Genomic DNA, 21,438 nt, shown 5'->3' on the forward strand with positions numbered 1-21,438 from the left:
ATATTGTTGTATCTCAGGGAATAAGGAGGCCTGAGGAGGGGGAGAGAGATGGGGAGTAGCCTGTCGGTGGAGCAGTCAGAACACACATACTTATCGTTTAAGTTTACCATCTTATATGGTCACGGTGCATGGTGCCCCAAAACAATTATAATAGTAACAGCAAAGATCACTGATCACAGATTGCCATAACAAATGTAATCATAATGAAAAACTTTGAAATATTGCAAGAATTACCAACATGTGGCACAGAGACTTGAAGTGAGCAAATGCTGTTGGAGAAACAGTACCTATAGACTTGCTTGAGGCAGGGCTGCCACAAACCCTCAATTTGTGCATCATGGAACACCTGCGAGTTGCAATAAAGTGAAGCAGAACAAAAGGAGGTGTGCCTGTGTCAAGGAAGCATCTGCCGATGGAGTTTGAACTTTCTATTCAAGTACAAATCAGATTTATTTTGAATGTTCCATGTTCTTGTCCAGCCATAGTACTCTTATCTCTAGTACCTGAGTCATATGTGGTCAGATAGTCTTGGTGATTAGAATTCTCAGATCATCCCTGCGTTCTGATGCCTGTGGTGACTAATAGGGGAGAGGAGCTGGACTAGCAGGTATCGTTGGGATAGAGGAATAGAAGGTAAGGAGGGGGATTGTGTCTGAAATTCTAGAGACGGCTTGTTTGGTTTTGGGGTTTTGTTTTTGTGTTTTGTTTTGTTTTGTTTTTTGCCTGTTTCATTTTTTTCTGTGAAGGATTGTATAAGGAAATGAAAGTAATATAACACATTAAAAATAAACCCCAGAGTTCTCTTTGGTTTTGTCACAAATAACTTAGGCCAAAGACTCTCCAGGAAGGAATGGTTAAAAACGCAGTCTCCAGAGTCTGTGCCCTTGAGCTCCACCTTCTCCTCAGGTCGTGTCCCCTAAGTCCCTGGCTTAAGTATAAACATGAATCTTTTCCTTGGTTCTCCCTAACAGAGGCAGACTGATATTGTCAAAGGAAAAATTTACTCAATGGAGTAGTAACGGGAGGAAAACAGAGATATCATGGTTGATACAACAGAGAAACAGTGAAATGTCGGAGTCTGAAGTGACTGCAGTGCAGCTCTGAAGAGCTAGTCAACTTCGCAGTCCCCAGGCTGCCTCCCTTTCCTCCCAGCTCCTTTTGTCTGACTCACAGGGAGCTGTCCTCTTGCCCCGCCTCGCAGTAGTCTTGGTCCTCTAACTTCTTCCTACCCGCGCCTGAACGACCACTTGGCACACCTGTCTGCCTTCTCGGGTCAGACTCGAGATCCACCCAGACGTGTGAGTGTCCAACAGCCCCTCACATTGACATGTCTTCCTTTTCTTGCCATTTAACATTTACTGAGCAGCTACTATCTGTTCGTAGGATGCAGAGGTAAAAAAGACTTGCTGGTAATTTCTCTATCCACCAGAAATGTGTGGGGTGGCTGCCTGGTGTGAGGCCCTGTATGAGGGACTGTTTATGGCAGAAGCAAGCAGAAGAGGCTATGAAAGCTCAAGAGAGTTTTGTCACCCGGTCTGGGGAGGACTGAGAAAGCTTTCTCTGAGCTGGTGATACCTGTGTTTTAAGGATGTGTTTGCTATAGCATCCAAGTCAGCATTACTGGGAATTCCATTCCCAGTGTAGCTGAATAAGCTCCTACTAGACCAACCTTCCCAGAGATACCAGCTGTAAACACTGGACAGTGTTAAGTTAGTAAGTAAATAAATAAACAAATAACCAAGTACCTTAAGGCCCTGGAAAGTGAAACTAAGCAACCAGATACTGGAGGGGAGTCAACTCTTGGAAGATGGGAATAAAATGGGGTGAGGTCCCCATTTCTTAGAGCTTTTCACCTGAGTGAATGCTTACATAGGGCAGATTTAAAAAAAAAAAAAAAAAAACTGATAGAAAACCAACAGTGTTTCTGTCCTAAAGAACCAGAGGGCAGAGAGAAGCCTGGATAACTAATGCCACTGGAAAGCAAAAAGAGATTTTTTTAAAGGAGAGAGCCAGAGAGTGGGTGCTCCAAATTCTTTGTATAAATTCTGCCCAGATCTCTGGCTGACTATTAACCGTACAAGAACAGGGCAGATTGCAAGTAACCTAGTTAAGGATAAAAGAACTGAACTGAGATTTTAAACTGCTGCCCAAAACGTAGTCTTTTTCAGTTTGAGTGCAAACAAATCTGCCTGCTCAAACAAATGAACAAACAAAAAAATCAACATCCTTTGGAGAAATATAATAAAATCCAGAGTCTCCACACCATAACATTCACAATGTCTAGGATACAATAAAAAATTACTAAATGTACAGAGAAATAGGAAAACATGACGTTTCTCCAGAGGAAAAACTCTTGAGATGATGCAGATGTTAAAATTAACAGTTTAAGTCTTTAAAGTAACTATGATAATTGTGTTCAGTGATGTAAAGGAAAATGTGATGAATGAAAATTTAGGAAATCTCAGCAGAGAATAGAATTTATGAAAAGAATCAAGGGGAAATTCTAGAACTGAAAAATAAAATATCTGAAATAAAAAAATTCATCAGATGGGTTTAACCACAGAATGGAGATAACAAAAGGGAGAGTCAGTGAACTTGAAGGTAAATCAATAGAAGTTATACACATGAAGAAGAGAAAGAAAAAGGACAAAAAAAGAACTGCCTCAGGGACATGTGAACAACATCAGAAGGTCTAGCACAGGTATAATTGGAGTCATAGAAGGCAGGGAAGACTGAGAAAGAAGACATACGTCAGGAAATCATGACCAAAATTTCTCAGTTTGGGGGGAAAAGGCCAAATGTGTAGATTCGAGAGCTCAGAAAACCCAAGTGGCATAAATACAAAGAAAATCATAGACACACTGCTGAAAACCAAAATCAGACAGAGACTCTAGCATGTGAAAAATGACACATAAATGGGAACAAGGTTTTAAATCACCATTTACTGCTCATTGGAACAATGGAGGCCAGAGACAGTAGGACAATAACTTTAACATGCTGCAGAGAAAACAAAACAAAGTCTCTCATCCCAGAGTTTACATCCATCAAAAGTCTCCTTTAAGAATGAAGGTGAAATAAAGATGTTTTCAGATAAAAAACAGAAAGATAATTTATCACAAGCTGATCTTCACTATAAGAAATGTTAAAGGAAGTTCTTCAGGCTGAAGGAATTTGATGCTAGGTGGAGACTCAGGTGTTCACGAAAGAATAAAGAACATTGGAAATGCTAAATATTCGATCAAATATAAAGGCTATATTTTCTTTAAAAAATACATAAGAAAGTTTACGGCAAATATTATAACATTGTCTTGTGGGTTTGTAATATACCAGGTAGATGTAAGACAAATGACCACTGTAGCATGAAGGACGGGGGCCCAGTAAAGACTTAAGTGGTTGCAAGGTTTCTGCATTTTCTCTGAAGGGGTTAAGCATTAACTAAATAGACCGAAAAGTTAAGGGTATATATTACAATTCTTAGAGCAACCACCCAAAGCATGATGCCGAGGTCTAGCAAACCCGTTTGTCTCATACGGAGCCTGGGGGTGGTTCTCTCACCGCCTCGGGAGGCTCTGCCAGAGCTGGGCTTAGGAAGACTGAGTCACTCACTCCACTTCCAGCCGATGGGCACCTGCATGGGAGCACCTGTCTTCACCGAGAGCCCCCAAGGATGAGCAGGTTTACACTCAAACTGACGTCCCAGGGATGCAGTAACTATTTGGCGAATCAGAATATACCAGGCCACAATTTGTCACTCTTTTTTTCTTTTTTTTTAAATTGGGGAATATTGGGGAATAGTGTGTTTCTCCAGGGCCCATCAGCTCCAAGTCGTTGTCCTTCAATCTAGTTGTGGAGGGCGCAGCTCACTGGCCCATGTGGGAATCGAAACAGCAACCCTGTTGTTCAGAGCTCACGCTTTAACCAACTGAACCATCTGGCTGCCCAGTTTGTCACTCTTTGAGGAACTTTCTTTAATCTGTTTTATAAATGTTGCAGTTTAGCCTTACGTTATATTGCAAATTGCCTCCAAGGGTTGTGATAAATCTGGTTGACTTGCTGGTGTGTTCGTCGTAAACATGAGAGCAGAGCAAGGGGAAGCATTAGAAAGAGGCATTAATGTTGGTAGAATGCTTAGCACCTCTTCTGGCGATTGCACTCCCTGGGTTTTGCATCCTTTGCAATGCTGCTCCGCGCCAATGGGACTGCACGCCTGCAACCACCGGACAGGCTGCTGGAGGCATGCTGTGCTTCCCTGGTGCCTCACAGCCCTCCAGGCAGTGAGACATTTGCCTACAGACATTTTCTTACTCTCCAGTACATATGTTTTTATGAAAGAACTAAGCAGGAGGAATTTGCAGTGAATAATTCATGTGTAATTGTTTTCAAAATAAAGTTATTTTTCAAAAGGAAGCAAGCAATCTATCCGTTTCAGAGTCCCACTGCTGCTGCCACGGGGCCACAGCTTTCTGTCTGAACACTTGCCCATCCTGGGCTGGGTGGGACAGGCTCCTCCGCAGAGCTGGGACAGGACACGTGTGCAGATGGCACAGAGCTGCCAGAATGCTCAGTCACGCACTGCCTGCCCAAGTGGCCCGCAGGCCTTCAGCATGGTCTGGGAATCCAGCACTGCTCCCCTAGCGCCCCCAGGCCACACAGCAACACCTGCACTGCCTCCCCTCTTCCTTGGCTCCCAGTCCTGCACCAGCACATCCTGTCCCCCAGCTTGTTTACTTCAGCTCACATACACACGCCGACCAAGGCCTGGGCCTGACCAGCTGGGCCCGTGCAGGTACCATGAGCCACAGCCACATTCAGTTTATTACTGACGTAGCAGCCACAGGTGCCAGCTCCCTGGGTCCTAGCCCCACACACCAAAAAGGACGAAACCAGAGCAGGAGCTGATAACTGCACTGCTGGTGTGGCTGCCCTGTTGCAGCTACGTGGGCTTATATTCTGCAGCTCTAGTCTGAGGAGGCCGGGGCGGAAGGCTCCTTATCTCCTCAGAACCCGGGAGGGGAAAAGAAACTGTCCATGGTAGACTTCTGGGGAGCTGGCCTCATCGCAGCCTCTAGAGGCTCCCGTCTTTGGTGTCCTAGGAGTTTCTCAGGTGTTCTGCCAAGACCCAAATTAGCCTCTGCCTGTGTGGCCAACCTGGATTCAAGCGAGGGCGCCAGGACTTCATAATGGAGACCCACCCCACTTCAGCCCCAGTGACCTCATTCCAATAGTGGAGTTCATCATAGTGGTTAATAAGAAGAACTGGGTTTGAACCCAGGTCTGTTATTTCCTAATAATCTGACTGGGACAACTCACCTAAACTCTCTTAAGCTGCTGTTTCAGCATCTTTAAAATGGGGGTAGTAAGAGTGGCTTATGATAAGGATTAAATGAGACTTATGGAATGCCTGTGAAGAACTCAGCGCAATGCCTGGCACAGAGCAGGCGACAAGCATTGCTACATGATGGTGATGATGAAGATGATGGTGGTGATGGTGATGGTGATGGTGGTGGTGATGGTGATGGTGATGATAGTGGTGATGGTGATGGTGATGATGGTGATGATGATGATGAAGTTGGTGGTGATGATGATGGTGGTGATGGTGGTGATGGTGATGGTGATGATGATGATGGTGGTGGTGATGATGGTGGTGATGATGGTGATGATGATAGTGATGGTGGTGATGATGGTGGTGATGATGATGGTGGTGGTGATGATGATGATGGTGGTGATGGTGGTGATGATGATGGTGATGGTGGTGATGGTGATGATGATGATGGTGGTGATGGTGATGGTGGTGATGATGGTGGTGATGGTGATGGTGGTGATGATGATGGTGATGGTGATGGTGGTGATGATGATGGTGATGGTGGTGATGGTGGTGATGATGATGGTGATGGTGGTGATGGTGATGATGATGATGGTGGTGGTGATGATGGTGGTGATGATGGTGATGATGATAGTGATGGTGGTGATGATGATGGTGATGATGATGATGGTGGTGGTGATGATGGTGGTGATGATGGTGATGATGATAGTGATGGTGGTGATGATGGTGGTGATGATGATGGTGGTGGTGATGATGATGATGGTGGTGATGGTGGTGATGATGATGGTGATGGTGGTGATGGTGATGATGATGATGGTGGTGATGGTGATGGTGGTGATGATGGTGGTGATGGTGATGGTGGTGATGATGATGGTGATGGTGATGGTGGTGATGATGATGGTGATGGTGGTGATGGTGATGATGATGATGGTGGTGGTGATGATGGTGGTGATGATGGTGATGATGATAGTGATGGTGGTGATGATGATGGTGATGATGATGATGGTGGTGGTGATGATGGTGGTGATGATGGTGATGATGATAGTGATGGTGGTGATGATGGTGGTGATGATGATGGTGGTGGTGATGATGATGATGGTGGTGATGGTGGTGATGGTGATGGTGGTGATGATGGTGATGGTGGTGATGGTGGTGATGATGATGGTGGCGATGATGATGGTGATGATGATGGTGGTGATGTATACTATCTTACCCCATCCTCCTGTTCATCATCCTTGACGTTTTTGGCCCTTAGACACATAGACACATTTTTGTTTAAATTTTTTTTATTGGGGAATATTCGGGAACAGTGTGTTTCTCCAGGGCCCATCACCTCCAAGTCATTGTCCTTCAGTCTAGTTGTGGAGGGCACAGCTCAGCTCCAGTTGCCGTTTTCAATCTTCAGTTGCAGGGGTGCAGCCCACCATCCCATGCGTGAATTGAACCAGCAACCTTGTTGTTGAGAGCTCACGCTCTAATCAACTGAGCCATCTGGCCACCCCTCCAGCAGCTCAGTGACAGCTCGTTGTCTTCAATCTAGTTGTGGAGGGTCCAGCTCACTGGCCCATGTGGGAATCGAACCAGCAACCCTGTTGTTCAGAGCTCGTGCTTTAACTGAGCCATCTGGCTGCCCCCCACATTTTGAACTGTGATTTTCTGACCTTTTTCTAAAAGAAAAATCATGTTTTCTCATTTAAATTGTGAACACTTGGAGAGCAGCAGGGATGGTGTCTTCTGTCCCCCAGCAACCCTTCAGTGGGGGGGGGGGGCTCACCTCCAGGCAGGTAGTTCTGTCCTGGTTGTTGACTGGCCATTGGCAGTCTGCCCTTTGCACAGCTCAGCTGATCTAGGATGTTGTCATCTGGATGATTCTGCTTCACTGACTGCAATGCAGGGAGGCATGTTTTCTCAGTCGCTCCCGCGTCCACCACACACACAAAATGGAAACGGTTTGTAAACAGCAGGTTATGTGTCATGGAGTGAACGGATCTTGGATAACTTTCAACGAGCAGAGGTGGCTAACAAGAGAAACAAGAAGGACTATGGATTCCCCTTCCCCCCACAGAGAAAACGCACGAGTATAGTTTGCAATTTGAAGTGTGGACCATAATGAAACTATTCAAAATTTTAGTTTTCCCTCCTCAAACTGCCTTGCTTTATTTTGTTCATGTTTCCTAGGATATGTGTGAGTATAAATGTAACTTATGAGACTTGAAAGCCACCGCTGTCACAGCACATGTGAATTTGGGTCCCTTGTGTGGCCCGGCGTCTGACGAGGTCTGCAGTGCTGACTTCAGCCCCAAATGCCATGCCTACCAGCCCCAGGCGGGGCGCCCACTGGATCCTTTGTTCACTCACTCGCTCAACAAACAAGCCTTGTACTGGGCCAGGGACCCAGGGCACCTGGGCCCCGCCCAAGGGAGTCTGTGGGCGGGGCAGACAAGTAACAATCAGGCTGGAGCAAGGGGCCATGGCGGTGAGGCCAGTGGGGGCTGAGGGGCTCAGCTGGGCATGAACACCAGGCCAACCTAACCGCCCCCCCTCACTCCTCTTCCTGTCAGGTACTGGAAGATAATGGAATGCCCATGGATGACGACCAGTATGCTCAGCTGACTGCAAACATCGGATATAAGAAGGAAGGGATGAGTTACCTGGACTTTGCAGCAGCACTTGCAGGTAGCTCCCGCCACGGCATGCCCTGCGGGGCCGCCTCCCTGTGTTGGCACCACAAGCCTTTCTGAGCTCTGCCACCCGGCCATGGGGGGTGAAGGAGCACACAGAGCGATGGACAGAGTTGGTTCTCAGACAGGAGCAGATTTTTTTGTCCAGTTTTACTTTTTGTCCAGTTTTATCTGACTGCTCTTTGGCCTTTCCTCTTCATTAAGTTAAACTGAACTGTGAGTGCAGTTTTACCTGACAGAACCTTCTACAGACTTAGAGCGCGGGTGGCTTGTCACATTTACTCCAAAGCCTGTGTGCCTTCAGTCACACCTCATGTCCTTTACGATTTTCCCCCTAAAAATAGATGCTGGTTACCTGTAATTAATGACACCCATGCACGGGCAAGACAAGTGTCTCCCTCCCTTCTAGCAGATAAGGACACAGAGATTCCAAAAGATTCAGTGACTTGCCCACAATCACCCAGCCACTGTCCCGCCCCTCTCCCCACCCCCGATGGTTGTCAGGAAGTGCGTCTTGTACAGTGCAATCAGGGCCCGAAGCTGGGTCCTCCCGTTTGTCACCTGTTCCTTCTCCTGCTCTCCTGGCCACACACCTGGCAGATGGAGGAAGGGCATGCAGCCCCTGCCTCTCTGCTGTGTCCCCTCTCCTCTCCCTCAGCTCCACTCTCACCCGTGCTGCTTTCTCATATGTGAAGGAAGTTTGGGTGGACAAATAAGCCCCCTAGAAAAGCTGCAGAAATCTTACAAATGTATCACTAGAATCTTCTCCTGTTTGGCCGCAAATGCACTGCAGGCTGGACAGGGAGGGGCCCGGAAGGCCTGTCTGCGTTTTGCGTCCTCCCTGAGCTTGGTCTGGGGGAGGTACTGGATCTCCACTGGAGAGACTAGCTGCTGGAACTCCTCACCAGGCAAATGCAGAGGCACCCTGCAGCACCCCCAGACTTGCACCTCCCTAAAGGGAGAGGGCTCCAAAAAAAGGGCAAGGCAAGAAGCCGTAGAAGTTTGAAAGTGTGACATGTTCTTTGGGTATGTTTCGACATTTTTGAAGGAAAATGAAAAGAAGGAAAAGGAATCCACACTTATTTCAGCGAGTGCTTCCAGGGTGCCAGGTGCATTCAGGCTTCAGGTGAGGAACTTGGGGCCCAGGGTGAGTAGGTCGCTCCCCTGAGATCCCAGTGCAGTGACTCCATTGCAGATGGGGACTTGACACAGTAGCTGTTGACTGCTCTCGGCTTCCTCCCTCCCAGCCTGTTCCACCCCCCCTTTCCTCCTCCTCTTCACCCTCCATCAGTCCTGTATCCCCACATGGTCAGATGTCCCGGCGGGGGAGGGGATGGAGGCTCCCGGGCAGCTCCAGGCCAGGGTTCCGGGGTGGGCATGCAGGGGGCAGGCGAGCAGCTGGGGAGGTGTTATCTGCCAGGCGTAGGAACCCGAGGGGTCACTGCAGGCCCAGGTGGAGCCGGGCAGAAGCCAGGTTCAAGACTGAACCCCAGGATGCTCACGAGCTCAGGCGCTCCGCCCACCGTCCATCTTGCAGACCATCCATGGGGATGGGGTGGTGGCAACATGTGCAGAGAACCATGTCTAAAACCAAGTCCCAGGTTTTTAGCCTGGCGTTCGACAAGGCCACGCTCAAATTATCCCAACCTGATGGAAATGGATTGGTTTTTAAATAGAGGTGACACTTCCTTGCTGAGTTTTAGGGGACAGAGAAGGCATAGCGCAGTAATTAACCAGCTGAGCTCTGGAATCGGAAGGGCCTGGGTTCAGCTGTTTGATCCATGAGCTCTGCACCCTTGTGGAAGTCGGGGAACCCCCTGAGCCTCCGTCGCCTCCTGTGTAAAGTGGGCATGATAACAGATTTCCTTGTGAGTAAACACGGCGTCAGAAGAGTCTGCCTCTCGGGTTGTTGAAAGGACCGAGCACAGGGTCTGGCAGCTGCGTAGTCAGGAAATGCCTGTTGAATTAATGAATGCTGATTGAATCACACATTCCTGGGTGTAGGCCATGATTCTTGGAATTCTCATTCTCAGCCGCTGGGATGGAGGGATGAACGAGGGATGTCCCTGCCCTGGAGGAAGGCTGGGAAGCAACGCGAGAGCGCGTGCGAGGGCACAGTGGTCAGCTGTGCTGGGCAAGAGCGTGGCCGATGGACGGCCTGCAGAGCAAGCTGTGCTTGTGTGACAGGGCAGGGAACTGTGTGCGGTTCGCAGGGTTGCTTTGTGTATGGGGTCCCAGCAGGACTTGGGACAGGCAGAGTTCCAGTGCTGGAGCAGAGGTAGGCGTGCACGCCGCTGATGGCAGTCTTCTGACGTATGTGATTGTTTCAGGTGCTAAAAGGAGCGAGCCGGGAGTGACTCCATGTCAGACTCCAGTTCTTTCAAAAAGTAACTTGGACAGCTGCTTGATGACTGCTGAAGAATGCCTGAAACTTTTCCCCCAGAGACTGAAGAAATTCTTCCGGGTAAATGATGACCTGTGTGCTGCTTGGCTTATCTGCCCCACCCCCACTGCAGGCCACTCAGCCAGCTTGGGCACGACCCCTAGAGCCCCATTTTGTCCTGCTCACCACCGGACACAGGGCGCTTCCCTCCACACACTCAGGCTGACCCCTTCTCCCCTTCCTGGGGAGGGGACCTAACTCAGTGATCCCCACCCCTCCCTGAAATCCCTCCCTGCTGACACTTTGCCAGGTCTGCCTCTCGAAGGCCTTAGAGAAGTGAGGAGACTCTCCTCACAAGTGAGGGAGGGGCGGGAAGGGCTGGAAAACCGATCACAGTGACTTTAGGGTCCGTTCATCCATTCCATCCACTCCAGTCATTCACTCACCTACCAAAAAAGTGTTGCACACTTACTATATGCTGAAATCTGCTAAATGCTGAGGATGAAAGACACGAGCCCCGCTCGGGAGCTCAGTCCAGTGCCTCTGAGATACAGATGGTAAACAGGCAGCTCAGACACACCGTTATTGGCCGTCGTAGAGGGAACTGTAGCGTGCTGTGGGGGCACAGGGAAAAGACCCTCTTAAGGAGGGCTTCCTGGAGGAGGTGACCAGTGAACCGACTCTTAAACCCTCAGCAAGTGCTGGGCAGCAAAAGAAGGGAACAAACAGTGGAAGAGGGAGCTTGCACAAGGCAGGTGGCAGGCCGGCCATGGGCTTTAGGGAAAAGCTCACGGCTCGGCGTGACTGAGGCATGGGCGGCAGGTGGCGGTTTGTAACAGATGAGACAGGAGAAATAGCAGCCCTTCAAGCAGAGGCAGGGGCAGAGTGGCCTCCGGTTTTGTGGTGAGAAGTAAACAGGTGACTATAGTGGGAAGGAAGCTCGCTTTACTAAGCCGCCTGGCCTGCGTGAGCTGCAAAAGAGGGTGGAGGCCCCAGATGTGTGGAAGCAAACACATCAGAAAGCCAGGAGGGCTGAGTCCAACCAAGGAGGGGTGGGAGCGCCCTGGGGCGCAGCTGGTGCTTGGGGGCAGAGGCAGCCGAGTTTCCTGTCCTCTGGACCCTCTTCCCCTCGCTGACCACCCATGGGAAGTTCATGTTGGTTACCAAGCTCCCATTTTAAAACAAGGAGATTTGTGATGACTGTCTAGCTTGGGTTTGCAGGATCGTTCTGACTTTGACCATTTTCTGTCCAGCTGTCCGGCCATGAATCCCAATGTTTGGTTTGAAAAAGTGTGGTTACAGACGTGCAGAAGGGCTGGCCCTCATTGTTTAATCCGATCCAGTGTCCAGCCAAGAAGAGCACAGAGCAGGCCGGGTTGTCTGGCGGTTGATAGCCTGGTTCTCCAAAGGAGGGAAGCCAGGCTAGAGGGAGAGAGGGCAGAGGTGGAAGCAGAAAGGCACCGGAGCCGAGGGCCCCTCTGTGCTGCTTAGCAGGGGGCCTGAGTGGCTCCGAGGGGTCCCAGGCCAGCGCCCTGCTGCTGCCCTGCCCACTGAAGCCCAGACTCCTCTTCCCGGCCTCTCCCAGCGGGGGTTAAGGGGGGAAGTAGAGCTCCATGCTGGCACCATTGTCCTCCTACCTTTATTATCAGTGTAGCCTGGCGGCAGTATTTCCTAAGATGATCTTTATTTTAAATAGTTAAATCATTGATTCCACAAATGTTCACCGACACTCATTCAGTCCTGCAAGGAACTTAGGATCTAGTGGGGGAGACAAAGTGAACTCCTAGTTGCAGGGTCTTGTGATCCATCTGAGGATGCAGGTCCCCTGAGTCCCCTGGGGGTTTGCTCATTGTCCCCGCAGGTTGTGGAAACGGGACCAAGCATGAGTGGGGAGGTACAGTTTCTCTTATTCATGAGAAATACATAAACATCTCTCCTCATCAATAATGAAAGAAAGGAAAAAGTTGAATTTGTTTAAAATACTGTTATTGCTGCCGCCGCCGCTGTTTGCCTGGTACTCTCGTAACCAGAGGAGTCCGCCTCGGCTCCGTTAGGTTCACAGACAGCAGCAGAGTCCGCTGAGTTAGCCACGTGCTCGAAGCCCAGGCCAAGGACCGTAAACAGTTGAAGGAAACAATTCATTGTGACCAAATAAGCAGCGTCTTTCCTCCCTGACTATGGGGAGGGAAGCGGGACCCGCTTGGTGACCTGGGGACGGGTTCTCTGTGGCCCCTGTGGGTTCACCTTCACCCCATGACTCACCCTCCGGACAGTGTATCTAGAATTCCCATGTATCCATGGACTCATGTACATTTTTCAAAACAAACAGAATCAAGAAACCCTCGTTCAGATCGGATCATTCTGTACATATGTGTCTGCAGCTGCACTTTTTCCTTCATCGTCTGTCTTGGACACGTGACCTCATACAGCAGTGAGGTGCCCCCGTGCACCTCACACGGGCCCTGTTCCTACCCACCTGGCCCACGGACCCCAGCGCTGCCCTGGCCGTGGCCTTCCGCTCTGGCGGCGTCCTGACCCTCTCCCCCTCATGTCACTCCACACTCTGTCTCACTTCCTGTGTTTGAACATTCTGTCCCTCTGCCTGGATTGCCACTCCTGCCCCTTTGACCAGCTCCTACCCACGCGCAGCTTTCCCAAGTCCTAGGCCCTTCCTCTGGGGTCCGCTGCTGTGTGTTCCCCTTCCAGCGCTCAATGGACGAGACCCAAGGCCCCAGTCTCCCCTGAATCATTCACCCCCATGACCCACGTGCCCGCCATGGTGCCTGTCACATGGGAAGTGATGGATATGTAGTCGCTGAGTGAACAAAAGACTTCATAGTACATGTCAGGCAGTGAACTAACTGAAAGGTTATAAGGTAGCTGTGAGGATGAGAATAAATGAGGCCATATATGTAAACTGATTTGTTTTCATCCCCACAACTACTCTATCCAATCAGTGTTAGCATTCCCATTTCACGGATGGAGAAACTGAGGGTGAGAGATGGGGAGATACCCAAGGCCACACCTTTGTTAAGTGTCATTGAAAGAACTTCCGTTTGATTCCGAAGTCTGGGTACTACCTAATACCATGAAAGGTCTTCCTTCTGGGAAGTTGAAGACTGAAATTTGGGGAACAATTACAGTTTTAAATTTGTGCAGATTATGAACATGGGGTCTCGTGGCATCTGGACTGTCCCTGGGGTCCAGGGGTTGAGGCTGGCACCAGAGCACTCTTCTCGCAGTTTTCAGTCTTTGACTGCCTTGTCACACCGAATCGCTGTCATTTGCTCGTGTGCCTTTATCCCTGCTGGGAGACCCTGGTGTCCGGGGCCCTGGTGCAGTCATCAGCATGTCCCGGAGATAGCAGAGTGCTTGGCATGTAGCAGATGTCCGGGGAGTATTTGCTGCCTCCTTCATCCCCAGCAGCTTCATTGCACAGACCTGTGTGAAGGTCTTGGAACTGGAGCCGTGGCGGGGAAGGATGAGAGCCCAGGTCCCCGTTTACCTCCTAGAGAGGGAGCAGACGGCAGACACAACTCTCCAGTATGTCAGGTGGGGGCATGTGCTGTGAAGAAAGACAAGGCAGGGTGAGACGCCCAGGACCAATCAGGTGGTGCCGTTGTACAGAGGGGTCAGGAAATGCTCCCTGGAGAGGTGCAGAGGTGGCAGGGAATTCCCGGAGGCGCCCTGAGGCAGGCTTGGCATCAAACAACAGCAAGGGGACAAGGAGGCGCGAGATGCGGGCACAGGGCTGGAGGTGCCTGCGGCCACGGTCGGGGTGGGGTCAGACCCGGAGTGCGATGGAGAACCGCTGGGTTGAGAGGAGGAGCAGCATGTGCTGACGTGAGCTGTGAAGGAGTCACTGGCTGCTGTGAGCAGAGGACGGGGCGCGGCTGGGAGTGGGCAGCCGCTGTGAGCGTCCTGCAGGAATCGGGGCCGTGAGTGCGGTGGAGCTCCTGGACGCTGGGGGGCGCTCTGGAGGCAGAGCCAAGGGACGTGTTGACAGATTGGTTGTGGGTGTGAGAGAAAGCAAGGAACAGGACGACTCCTGGTCTGAGCAACGGACAGAAAGGCAGAGCTGCCGCTTCCCAAGGTGGGAAAGACTGGGGGGAGCGAGCTGGGCAGGGCCTGGGGCTAGGAGTTCGCCTTTGGCCTTGTTTGGGCGGATAGGCAAGAGGAGATGTCCCAGGGCCATTGGCGATGTGAGATGGGAGGTGCCGGAAGAGGGAGCCGGCTGAACAGAGAGACCAGCAGCACATGACGGGCCTGCAGCCCCAAGAGCAGTGCCGCTGGCGCGGAGGCCGTCAGCTGGTTACGCGTCTGCCAGCTGGACTGGGGTGTCACTGGGAAGCAGAGGCAGCATTTTAAATTGCTCCCGACAGTGACTGCACGTGTTAGGTGCTGAATAATTTTTGGTGAATGAATAAATGAGTGACTACAGATAAGGTAGGTCTTCCCAGAAAATCCCAAAACCTTCTCATTAGTGAGTCATAGCAGGTCCTGCTTTATATTACAAATAACCTCTTATCGCAGGGCCTGGGGCTTGATCAGGTACCAGTGGAGATGAGAGGTGTTGGGACCACATCAGCAACTTTTCAAGCTAAGACAGGGGAAGTACCTATGGGGGAAGCAAGGCGTAGGCCCAGACAGAGCACGTTCAAATCCGACTGCCAGGCACGTGGTATGTGACCTCAAGCAACAGCCCTAATAACAAACAACCTTTCAGAGAGCTTACAACACCTGCAAAACACTGTAAGTGCTCTGCACGCATTAGTCTGTTCAGTCCTCACAGCCACCCGTGGAACTAGAGGTTATTCTAACCCGCATTTTACAGACGAGAAAATGGAAGCGTGGGGAGGTTATGTCCTCACATCTTGTCCAAGGTCACGCACTGCCAGTAAGTGGCAGAGCTGGAATTTGAAACTCAGCAACCCGTCTCCAGAGTGTGCGCTCAGCCTTGCAGCACGACCTCTCAACCTGCTGGCCTCTGTTTCCTCATCTGCAAAATGGAAATCCCGGTGCCCTCGTGCAGCACGCCCTGTGGCGCAAATGCCCCCGTGCGCAGTCCTCGGGCCCGGCAGGCACACAGATCTCAGACAGGGCCCGAGCGTCAGCGAGGCCATCAGACGCAGCACCGGCCGCTGCGCCCCTCGGGGTGAAATCCAGTGTGGCGCTCGTTGCCCTGCAGACGCTCGCAGACATTCCGCAAGTTAGATGAAAAGTTCCATAGCCAGGTTTTCATCTGGTCCAGCACTCTCTGTTTTCCTTCTGGTGCTGGTCCCAGAAGCATGGAAGGGACAGAAAGGTGTTTGTCCCTGTCCTGAGCTCCACGTGAGAGGACGGCACTGGAGGGCGTGGTGTGGAAGGCCTTCCCCCTCCTCACTTTGGAGATGAGTCGGTACCGCGGGGTTGCCGGTGTGCGGTCGGCAGCGTCGGGAGGCGGCTCTGACGTGTGCGTTCCGTTTCCAGGACCCCTACGCCGCCTTCTTTAAGATGGACGCGGACCTGAATGGCATCGTCAGCATGCAGGACCTCCGCAGGTTGCTGCAGCACTTACTGTTCAGCCTCAAAGACGAAGAGTTTGAGCGTTTCCTGGGCCTGCTGGGCTTGAGACTCAATGTCACCCTAAACTTTCGGGAATTTCGGAATTTGTTTGAGAAGCGGCCACTCAGAAGAGACGATGCACCTCAGAGACTCATTAGGTAAGAAGGTGGCACATTCAGTGTCTGGCACATCGGCCGGCGCCCCACCCAGCCCGGCCTTCCCATTGCCCACCAGGGCCAAAGGCTGCAGTGGCCTCCAGGGGCAATTGTTTTGTGTCCTTAGTTCAAGAAAATCACACAAGGCGTATGCATTCAATGTAGAAAGACTAGAAAACAGATGAGAAGGCAACCTGATCTAACCACCTGTTTTTGTATCTCCAGTCTGTGTATCAGTCCAGTCTTTTCTCTATGCACATAAATATATGCCTACACTTACATGCTTTTCTTTTAATAAATCTGGGGTCAGCAGTGCCCGGTGCTTTGGGAGATGCGAGAACCCCTTCCAGCCCTTTCCCTGGCACTGCTCCACCCCGACTCCCACCCACCCCAGGCCGGCCTCACTGGCGTCAAGGAGGAGAATCTGCGTCCCGCTGAGCTGTAACTCCCTTGGCCCACTGGGCTTTCTCTCCTTGAAGCAGTAACAGAGCCTCCCGCCGAGGCCGGTACCTGACCCAGTCGTCTCCCTGGTAAGATCTGCTCAATGCCGACATATACAAATGCAGTAGCCATTCAGCCCCTCCATGACCAGTCATTATAATACTAACCTTTGTGAAATGTTACTGTCCCCTATGATGACACAGAGTTATGTTTTCTCTACAGAGACACCGCACAGTAGTGACATTCACTGGGTTGTTTTGCCCTTGAGGCTCTCGCACCCCCAGGGACGCCAGACAAGCACGCCTTCTACCAGGCAGGGGCAGCCCCGTGGTGGGGAGCCCCTCAGCCCCTGTCACAGGGCCAGACTATGTGACACTTCACTAGGCTGCAGAAAGCCCTCTGGTCTTACCCTAATTTTTCCCCCTGAATTTGTTGGGTTTATTATTATTTTTCTATACTTAAAATCAAGCAAGAGTCTGCAGTCTGTTCCTGCGGGAACCGATCGTGTAACACGTGAGCCGGACACCTGCTTCCAAATGCTTAGGTTCTGAGGAGTTTTCACTTGAGACTTGATTGCTTAGCATTAAGACAAAACAAAAAATACGCTTCAGAAAGAATTTTCTGGAGAGTGTGTGCAGAATTAACATGGAAAATTTCAACCAGAAAGCACAATCTTCTCATTCAAATGAGTCAACTTTCTTCCTTGTATTTATTCGTGCGTTCATCAAATATTTACTGAGAGCAGACTGCGTGCTAGACTTTACCCCGGTTCGAGGCATTTTGCCCTGGTTCTAGGTGCTGCAGAGATGATTAAGATACTCCCATTGGATGTTGGACAGGTACAAACATAAAGAGCTACACAGACATTCAAGGGCGTCTGAAGGGCCACGGGCAGGGGAGAGGCTAAGCCTGCCCGAGGAGCCTAGGAAAAGTGGGGCATTTGAGTGGTGTCTTGAGGTATGTGTAGGAGTTCGCCAGGTGCAGGCTACCAGAATGGTAGTTCAAAGCCAGGGAACAGCATTTGCAGTGTCACAGAGGTGGGAATGTCGAGCACATTCGGGAGATGGGGAGAGGATGCGTGTGTAGAAGTGGCATGAGTGGTGAGGCGCGGTGGGAGAGGGGCCTGGAGGGGGGAGGGCCGCTGCGAAGGGGCTGGAGAGCCAGGCTGAGGCGTCCATACATGAGTTATGGTAGGCAGAGAGGATTTTATGTCACGCAGTGACAGTGTGCTGTGGGAAGATCCTGCGGCAGCTCCAGAGGAGAGGGTGGTGGTAAAGGAGGAGAGGCTGGAGCCCAGGGAGACCTGGCGTGGTCGTCAGTGGTCTAGTGGAGAAAGCGCTGAGATGTCAACCAAGGCAGCGCTTTAGAAGCCACACCCTTCCGTGGCCAGACCCGTGCCTGTGCTTTGTGGAGACACGCCCTTTAATACCCCAGCAGCCCTGCACAGGAGGGCGCTACTATCTGACCTTCCAGATGAAGGAACTGGGGCCTAGAGGAAAGTTAACGACTTGTCCAGAAGTGCCCAGGTGATGGGTGGCGGGGCAGAGATTTGAACCCAGGGTGCCTGATGGGAGGGGCCGCTTTCTCTGCCTAGAGACCTTGCCCTCCTTCACGTCCCCCAGCCTCACTCTTCTCCACCAGCCAAACCTGACGCCATCCTTTACTGGAAGCCATCCTGCCCTCCCGGTGGGACTCTCTGCCTTCTTTGCCTTGGCTTTTCACGGGCATCATCGAAACGCAATACTTTTGAAAACTTGAAGGGTTCATAACTTGGTCAAAGTGAGGAAGACCATCTTGTTTGCATCATAACAGCAACACGTTTTCATTTTAGATGTATAAGTACTAATTAGAATAGGATCCAATGACCCTGCCTCATTTCTACATTATTTATTCCCATGCAGTCACCTTATTTAAAACACACCTGCCTTGTCCGTTTATCTGACAACCTAAGTCAAGTACATTTTGGTGCATGTACATCATAAAAGAGGAAAGAATACTGCCATGTGTTTTTTAAGCAAAATTAGATAGTCCAGTTTGTTGTAACGAAATATTGTATGATCAACTCCTTCCTGTTGAATGAAAATACCAAGTTTCCCTTTTGTGCTTAGAACTACGTTAGTCTCTCATAAAGACCTTTGGCTTATATGGTCAGTTTCACCATCGTCAGTGGAATCAGGAGCGCTTTTCTCTCTCCGCATTCATTTCTGGGTCACCTAATAACTGAGACATCTTCCTATCCCAGTTTTCTTCTCTTTGCATGAAGCAGGAATTCTGAATTTTCAACTGTGTTCAGTGAAAACGAACACAGGACTACAAAGATGGTGTCACTGTGTCTCTTATACCTTCTTGAAACATGCTGTTATACTTTGGGCAGTCAGCAAACTGAAGGCTGATACGATAGCGGTGACTCATTTCAGTGTTATATTAGTCTGCTAAGCGGTTCCATCATTTTTTAATTGTTATTATTTTAGTCTCTCTTTTTTAGCATAGTTGGAAATAATGAATGAATGATGGTTGAATATTTCTTAGGATAAGGCAATAGATTTAGTAAAATTAAAATCAAGATCACTAAGACCACAGAATTTTCATCTAAGTTCTTTCTGTTCTAAGCTCTTAATGCTATCACTTTCCTTGTAGGCAGTGATTTAGTTGCATTCCACAAATTTGGATATGTTGTAGTTTTTATTTTCATTTAATTCAAAATATTTTCTAATTTCCCTTAAGACTTCCTCTTAGATCCATGGATTATTTAGAAGTGTGTTTTTTAATTTCAAAATATTTTCATAGTTTCCAAATATCTTTCTGTTATTGATTTCTAGTTTTAAAAGTTTGTTGTGGTCAGAGAACATACTTAGTGTGAGTTTAATTGTTTTAAGTTTGTTAAGGTCTGTTTTATGATCCTAGAAATGGCTTATCTTGGTGAATATTCCATGTTTGCTGGAAAAGAGTGTTACGTATCTGGCTGTTCTTCAGTGGAGGAGTGTTCTATAACATAAGTGTCAGTGAAATCAAGTTGGTTTGTATTCAGGTCGTATATATTCTTTTTTATTTTCTGTCTACTTGTTCTATCAATTACTAAGAGCAGAGTCTTGAAGTCTCCGTCAATAATTTTGCACTTGTCTATTTCTCCTTCCAGTTCTATCCGTTTATGCTTCGTGTATTTTGAAACTCTTGAGAAAAAATAGTATGTTATAGTTACAAAGATATTTACCTTTTCTGCTTCTCTTCCTTTATTTCTGAAGTTCCAAGTTTCTCTCTGCTATCATTTACCTTCCCTTAAAGAACTTCCATTAGCATTTATCTTTCAGTACAAGTCTACTGGAGATACATTGTCTTAGTTTTCCTTCATTGAGAATATCGTTCCTGCTCCTTCATTCCTAACAGATACTTTTGCTGGGTATAGAATTCTGGGTTGACAACTCTTGTTTCAGCACTTTAAAAATGTGCTGTCTTCTGGCTTCCATGGTTTGTGGTGAGACATCTTTAGTCATTCAAATGATCTCCCTACACCCCGCCCTCCAAGTATTGTGCCATTTTTTTTGCAAGTGGCTTTCAAGATCTATCCTTTATCTTTGGTTTTCAGTAGTTTTCGTATGATGTGTCTGAGCATTATTTTCTCTGAGTTTATCTTTGTGGGGGGGAGCCTACTGAACTTGTTGATTCTGTAACTTTATGTTTTTCATCAAATTTGGGGAGGTTACAGCTATTATTTCCTCAACTTTTAACTTTTTTTCTGTACCAATCTCTTTCTCCTCTCCTTTTGGTATCCAATGACATGAATGTTAGATCTTTTGATTTTGTATCACAGGTATATAGTCTCTAAGGCTATATTCTTTTCTCTTTTCTTCTCCGTTGATCAGGTTGGATTATTTCTGTTCTTCTATTTTCACACTCACTGGCTCACTCCTCTGACATCTCCATTCTGTCATTGAGTTAATCCAGGGAAAATTTTATTTCAGTTGTATTTTTTAATTCTAAAGTTTCCATTTGTTTTCTTTCTTTCTTTTCTATTTTTTTAAGCTTCTGTTTCTTTGCTCAAAACTTCTGTCTTTCCATTTATTTCAAGGACGTTCACCCTTAACTTCGTGGTTATAATATCTGGTTTAAAATATATTTTTAACATCTGGGTCATCTTGGAGTTGCTGTCTATCATCTTTTACCTTGAAAATTGTTGAAATTTTCCTGGTTCTTTGTATATAGAGTCATTTTGGATTGCATCTTGGGCGTTTTTAATATTATGTTATGACATTCTGGCCCTGTTAAAATCCTCAGTCGCGTGTTGATTCTTTTTTTATTTTTTTAAACTGGCAATCAATCCAGTCAGTTTCAGACTGCTAGTCCTGACTTGCCTTCTGTGGTTTCAACATCAGTTTAGTTTTCAAAGCCGTTGTAGCTCTATCTAGCCAGCCCATGTGTGCAGCACCCAGGCACCAGTTTTAACTACACAGTAGTCAAATTCTCAAAACTTTTGCTGTACTGCTTCGGGTTAGTTTCACATGTGCACGTCAGAGGTGAACTGGAACTTCCTGCACAGGTTTGGGCGTCCCTTTTTCCAGCTCTCTCCTCTCTATGATTTCTCCCCACGCTTTCCAGCTTCTGGCTGGAAAACCTTAGGTTTTAGCTTATCCATGCTGCTGTGTGTTTCCCATGACTGGGTCCACTTCCAGGGCCACAGGGTGAGAGAAAATAGAAAGGAAAAATAGTAAGTGGATTCCCCCAACGCTCCTTGAATCACAGTGACTGCTTTTCCCATTTCCTCTGGTTGGAGAGAAGAATTTCAGTTGTAGGTTCCTGCTTGGCCACTGCTATTGCTGGCACCATTACAAAAGTACAAGTTTTGTAACCAGAATTGCCTGGGATCAGGACAGAGAGTAAAAGGAGACGAAAAGGGGGGGGGGTCCCCCACATTCC

General features: G+C 48.8%; 1 protein-coding gene across 13 annotated transcripts in view; it reads left to right on the plus strand.

Annotated features, from left to right (window-relative positions):
* The window catches only part of EFCAB6 (EF-hand calcium binding domain 6), a 218,053-nt gene that overhangs the window by 124,678 nt on the left and 71,937 nt on the right, over positions 1–21,438 (plus strand). For all 13 annotated transcript variants that reach the window (XR_016020436.1, XM_088796050.1, XM_074326517.2 and 10 more), the window contains 3 exons: positions 7,885–7,999; positions 10,335–10,468; positions 15,857–16,089. Coding sequence is in view for 12 of the 13 variants with exons in the window: in XM_088796050.1 (XP_088652176.1) it covers positions 7,885–7,999; positions 10,335–10,468; positions 15,857–16,089 (482 nt within the window). In the remaining variant the exon portion in view is untranslated. The remainder of the gene's footprint in view (positions 1–7,884; positions 8,000–10,334; positions 10,469–15,856; positions 16,090–21,438) is intronic.

The sequence above is a fragment of the Rhinolophus sinicus genome, chromosome 1 (genome assembly GCF_057876585.1).
Source record: "Rhinolophus sinicus isolate RSI-liver-muscle chromosome 1, RSI-T2T, whole genome shotgun sequence".
Classification (NCBI taxonomy): Eukaryota; Metazoa; Chordata; class Mammalia; order Chiroptera; family Rhinolophidae; genus Rhinolophus; species Rhinolophus sinicus.